Source organism: Salpingoeca rosetta (assembly GCF_000188695.1).
Source record: "Salpingoeca rosetta unplaced genomic scaffold supercont1.12, whole genome shotgun sequence".
NCBI classification, from domain to species: domain Eukaryota; class Choanoflagellata; order Craspedida; family Salpingoecidae; genus Salpingoeca; species Salpingoeca rosetta.
The window spans coordinates 1,227,262-1,233,306 of record NW_004754922.1 but is presented as its reverse complement, the minus strand read 5'-3'; the positions used below and the strand labels follow the sequence as shown (position 1 = coordinate 1,233,306).

Sequence of the window (6,045 nt, the reverse complement as noted above, 5' to 3'; positions counted from 1 at the left end):
ACAACAACAACAACAACAACAACAACAACAACAACAACAACAACAACATTCAACAACAACAACAACAACTACAACAACAACTACAACAACAACAACAACAACAACTACAACAACAACAACTACAACAACGACTACAACAACAACAACAACGACGACGACGACAACTACTACTACTACTACAACAACAACTACAACAACAACAACAACAACAACAACAACAACAACTACAACAACAACAACAACAACAACAACTACAACTACAACAACAACTACAACTACAACAACAACTACAACTACAACTACAACAACAACGACGACGACGACGACGACAACGACAACAACAACGACAACAACAACAACAACAACAACAACAACAACAACAACAACAACAACAACAACAACAACAACAACAACTACAACTACTACAACGACGACGACGACGACGACGACTACAACAACAACGACAACAACAACGACGACAACAACGACGACAACAGCGACAACAACGACGACGAGAAGGACAACAACGACTACTACTACTACTACTACTACTACTACTACTACTACTACTACTACTACTACTACTACTACTACTACTACTACTACTACTACTACTACTACTACTACTACTACTACTACTACTACTACTACTACTACTACTACTACTACTACTACTACTACTACTACTACTACTACTACTACTACTACTACTACTACTACTACTACAACAACAACAATCGTCTAATGCTATCCCTGTTTCGTGCTTTTGCGCTTATTGCACATTTGTCTCATTTCATGTGTTCCTTGCATCAACCTGGCATGACTGCCCAAAGTAACAACTCGAAACACAAGTCCGAAAAAACAAGTCACACAAAGGGAGACGGCCAACAGCCCATAAGCCATGAACACAAGATGCAAGAGAGCGGTAACGGAGCACTGGCATGTGCGTCAACAACAATGTGGTCACACGCACCGACATCAAAACAGGCACAGTTGGGACAATGCAATGGACAGAAAACAGCAGTCGGGTTGGATAAGAAAGAGCAAGCAGGTATCATTGGGTTCGTGCAAACGTAAGAGAGTGAAAATGAACAAGGAACGCGCACCTCCAAAGCTGCACGCGTGCACGAGGGCAGCATGCGCATGTCAACAATGAAGCGGGGAGGCAATCCATCATCAGCAAAAGCGCATCATTGATGGCAGTGAATGAACATACAAGACACACACACACACACACACACAAAAGCCCCGATGTTATGAGTTGTTTGATTCATGGTGCTCATCACCCTTCGGTTCACTCGTCATCAGAGTGAGTGCCGCCTTCGGCATTGTCGCCGTCTCCGGCGGTCTTGACTTCCATGGCAGAGGGCTCAGCGTACAGGTCCTCGTCCTCGTTATCTTGACTGTTGCCGTCACCACTGATGCCATTCTGCTCGTTGGGATCAACCGTGAGATAGCCACCGCCTTCCGCTGCTCAAAATGCATGTTGTCATCAACAAAGGACAAGAGAGCATGGTAACGTGTGAGCTTCAATTGGGAGAACAGCATTTCAACAGAGGGTTAACGGACAATGACGCAACAGCGCACCAGCTCCGCGACGAGCATGCAGGCATACAACACAGCACATTTGATCACGTGCACAAGCAATCGCCATGCACTCACGTTCATCGTAGAGCTCTTGATCCTCGTACAACGCTGAAGTGTGAAACGAGGGGTGTGCGAGTGAAAAGGCATAAGGCCGATGAGTGGCATCATCAGATGAACCAGCAAAACACCAAGCAACACGCACAGCGCACGTAACCATGACACAAACACACACACACACGCACACACACAACCAACAAAACTCACGCTCCATGTCGGCGTCGTTGACCGGTTTCTTCGCCGGCTGCTGCTGCTGCTGCTGCTGCGCCCACGGCTTTGGCTCGTTCATCATGTACGCTGGGTTGGAGATGACCATGTCTCGGCCGTGGATGGAGCCGGAGCGATACGACGACAATGTTGAGCCCTGTTGGCCCTCGAGCTTATCCCCACCGCTGACAGCCTTTGCGTTCTTGCGGCGAAGCAGCGCGACGCCAATCATGATGAGGGCGAGGGCGATGACGGCGCCAACAGCAACAGCGACGTAAATCAGCGTGCTCGAGTCAGCAGTGCTGTCTGTGCCAGATTGGGAGGCAGACGGGTCGCGTGTTGTTGGGCTCTTGGTCGTGCCACTGCCACCACCGCCCGGCAGCACGCACCGGCCGTTCTTCAGCTCCTCGCCATCGAAGCAGGCCGTGCACTGTGTCGGCAGAGTGCCAGAGCACGACTTGCACGAGGTGTCGCACGCCTTGCATTCGCGTGCACCCAGCGTCGTGGTGGATGCAAAGTACTGGTCCGGGCAGGCGTCCACGCACTGGTCGCCGGTTGGCAGGAGCAGCTTGGTGCCAGCGCACTGCATGCAGCGATCGGCATTGCACTCGGCGCAACCAGTGGTGCATGGCACGCATGTGCCCAAGTCAGCGTCAGCGTAGGAACCGGAGGGGCAGCTGCTCGCGTCCACACAGGCGCCGTTATGACGGAAGAAGCCACGACGGCACGTGACACACACGTCAGCACTCGTACAGATGTCGCACGTGGCAGGGCATGTCAAGCACTGGCCGCTCTCCTTGTATGTGGAGGCGGGGCACGATGGCACGCAGCGTCCAAGGTACACGCTGTAGCTGCCGTGGCACGTCAGGCACTCGTCAGCTGCCTCGCCAGCACACGTGGCGCAGCTCGGGTGGCATGGAACGCTGGTCGTGACGATTGTGGAGGATGAGGTGTGTGGTGTGTGGTGCGTGAGCATCAAGGTTGCGCGTACCGCAAGTGTAGCAAGCGTTGGGATACAAGCACGCAGGGAATAGCAGGCGCAGTGAAGCAAAGCAGGAGGACGCAAGGGTGTGGTGCACGCTCTGTGTTTGCTGTTGACAACTCACGTCGTTGTTGGCAGAGTAGTCGTTGTTGTGGTTGTGGTGGTCGTGGTCGTCGTCCTGCTCAATGGTGAATGCCAATACACACACACGCGCATGAAATTGAGTGAGGAAACTTTGACAGCAGACGCTGTTAACCATGCAACACGCTCAAACAAGACAACCACACAACCACACACACAACCACACATGCACGCACACATGCACAATCCACACATACGTGGTGAATGGGACGCAGACGGTGTCGGAGAAGAGGGTGCAGTTTGCGACGTGGCTCTCGACCGAGAGGTCGCACGTGGAGCAGGCGGAGCACTCGATATCGGACGACGCCGTGCAGGGCGACGAAATCCACTCGTCCTCGCCACAGGTTGTGCTGCATGCGGCGCACATCGTGTCGCTGGTGCGCGTGCAGGCGGCCGTCTCGTACATGCCAGAGCCGCACGACGAGCAGGGGCCGCACTGGCGGTCCATCGTTCCCATGGGTGGTGCTGTCTCGTACTCGTCATCTGCGCACACGGTGGCCGCTGTCATGACCGACTGCGGAGAGCTGGCATCGCCATCACCGCCATCGTTGTACGCAATCACGGAGACGCGGTAGGTGGTGACGGGGTTGAGACCGCCAACGATGTACCAGGTGGTGAGGCCGGCATCGAATGGTGGCAGGAGGCTGATGCCCTGCTCGATGGACAGGCGGTACCCGCGCACCTCGCCGAGACGATGCTCAGCCATGACAGGAGACCACGTCACGCGCACGTGCGTGCTGTTGACGGCCATGGCCTGTTAGAGAGAGTGTGTGTGTGCACGTGTATGTGCGCGTGTGTATGTATGCACGTGTATGTGAACGGGCGTTGGTGAGTACAGTGGGCCAATGAGATGAGCACCTGGCAAAGACAGCCATCACACACACACACGCACACACACACGCGCGCGCACACACACACACACACACACACACACACATTCAATGACGCACCACCACTGTCTGCGGGGCGCTTGGAGGAACAACGGCTGTGGCGTGCTCGTATTGGGCAGTGAGACCAAGGCCATCGTCGGTGTCGGCCTGAACGCGGACGGTGTAGGATGTGGAGTGCTCCAGGCCAGAGAGGGTGAAGGTGTGTTGGCGTGCATTGGTAGACACGGCGTAGTCCATGACATCGCTGAAATCATCATCCTGTGGAGCAAAGAAGGACATGAGAGAAGTAAAGAACACGCATGTGAAGCTTGGTGAGTGGACAAGAAGCACCATCTGAGGGAAGCAACCGACACACAAATGCAAGTGCACACACGTTCACATTCACACACGCGTACACAGCATACGCGCACGTAACTCACCCCCTCTGCCTTGTATTGGAGGTGGAAGGCAGTGAGTGGGCTGGTCCAAGTGGCCTTGAGTCGCAGCTCTGTCTCTGCTGCGGATTGAAGCGTTATGACAGGTGCAGCCACGTTGGCCGGGACAGTCTCCACCGTCGTCTGGCGTGCTGGACCATCACCTGCGCCCGTCAGCGCAACAACCCTGACGGTGTACGTCGTGCCCTGCAAGGAGAGAAACCCAAGGAGGAGAATGTGTGCGTGTGTGTGTGTGTGTCAGTGACATGCTGTCCACTAAGGGTGCTTGCAAGATGACACACACACACACACACAAACACACACACACATGCGCAAATACACACACATACGCAAATACACACACATACGCACACACAACGAACCGAGAGGACGTCGAGGCTGAAGTTGGCGTAGGACGTGGTGAAATCACTCGTGCCATCAACGGCGGGCGTGAATGTGATGCGATACTGGAGCGCTCCGTTTGCCGGCGATGGCGGCGTCCACAGCACCTTCACCACGTCGCCAACCTCTTGTGCAATGAGGGAGCCCACAGCACCTGGCGTCGCTTCGGCGGTGCGGAACGTGTAGGGAGCAGACGTCGGCGAAGACACGCCAGTCGTGGTGATGACCACGGCCTCCACGCTGTACACCGTGTACGGGTCGAGCCCAGACAGCGCCTGGCTGGCGTTGAAGCCATCAGCAGCAGAGAACACGAGCCATGCCGGTGTTGCGCCGGTGATGGGGTGGCGGTTGGAGTCCTCGACGGCCGTGACGGTCACGTTGATGGTGGCAATGGTGTTGCCGTTCAGCTCAACTGACAAAGGAGGTTTCACCCACACGTTGGCAGATGTGGTGGTGACGTCTGATGTCCACACGGACGGGCCAGCGCACACCTGCGAACCACCGCTCGTCATGTGCAGCGCTGGTGTAGAGTACACGCCCTCGCCAGCAGCAGTGCGGGCTGCAACCTGGAATTGATATGGATACACGGCTGTGTCCTGCAGCTCCACCACCGTGTATGTCTCGACACGCGGTGTGTCGATGTAGACAACGTCAACACTGGCAGGGTGGCGTGTGCAGTCGGTCCTTGGTCCCTGACGCACAGAAATGGTGTAGCCAATGAGGATGCCATCAGCCTCGAGTGGGCTGATTGGGTCCCAGCTGAGCGTGACAGTCTCGGTTGTTGTGCTGTCCACCTGCACGTTCGTGGGTGCAACGGGTGGTGTTCCCTCTGCTGTTCGAGCAATCGACGCATCGCTGTACGGACCCAGGCCATCAATGGTGGAGGCAGCCACCTTGACCTGTTGTTGTGGTTGTGCGTGTGTATGTGTGCGTGTGTACGTGAGTGTGTGTGTGAGAGTGAGTGTGGTGGTACAAACCCGGTCAATATTGACAGAGAGCAAGTTGAGCAAACGATGCCAACAACAACATGGTCATACACACGCACACAAACCTGATAGTATGTGTACGCGTCGAGATCTGTGAGGTTGAAGTTGGTGAGGTCTTTGCCCGTGACAATGGTCCAGGGTGTGCCCGCTGGCTGGCGCATGCTGTTCAGGCGCTGCACCCACAGCTTGTACGATGAGATGGTGCCGTGGCGCTCGCCAAACAGCGGCTGCTTCCACGTGATGTGCAGAATTGTCGTTGCTGCCGCTCGCGCCACCACATCCTGGGGTGGACCTAAAGGTTGAGGAGGGAAAGAAAGGGGAGGGGGGTTGTAAGCGAGTGAGGGCCCTGTGTGAGTGAAGCTGAGTACAAGCAAGCATGC

The 6,045-nt window shown here is 55.1% G+C and overlaps 1 protein-coding gene across 1 annotated transcript in view; it reads right to left on the bottom strand.

The window, feature by feature from the left end:
* Window positions 1-1,294: 1,294 nt before the first annotated feature.
* Window positions 1,295-6,045, bottom strand: part of PTSG_12296 (uncharacterized protein) — a gene marked incomplete at both ends in the record, with an annotated part of 15,275 nt that continues 10,524 nt past the window's right edge. The window contains 9 exons of the mRNA XM_004993853.1: window positions 1,295-1,470; window positions 1,663-1,695; window positions 1,852-2,774; window positions 2,958-3,011; window positions 3,172-3,728; window positions 3,925-4,122; window positions 4,284-4,484; window positions 4,661-5,578; window positions 5,731-5,957. Coding sequence (XP_004993910.1) covers window positions 1,295-1,470; window positions 1,663-1,695; window positions 1,852-2,774; window positions 2,958-3,011; window positions 3,172-3,728; window positions 3,925-4,122; window positions 4,284-4,484; window positions 4,661-5,578; window positions 5,731-5,957 — 3,287 coding nt within the window. The remainder of the gene's footprint in view (window positions 1,471-1,662; window positions 1,696-1,851; window positions 2,775-2,957; window positions 3,012-3,171; window positions 3,729-3,924; window positions 4,123-4,283; window positions 4,485-4,660; window positions 5,579-5,730; window positions 5,958-6,045) is intronic.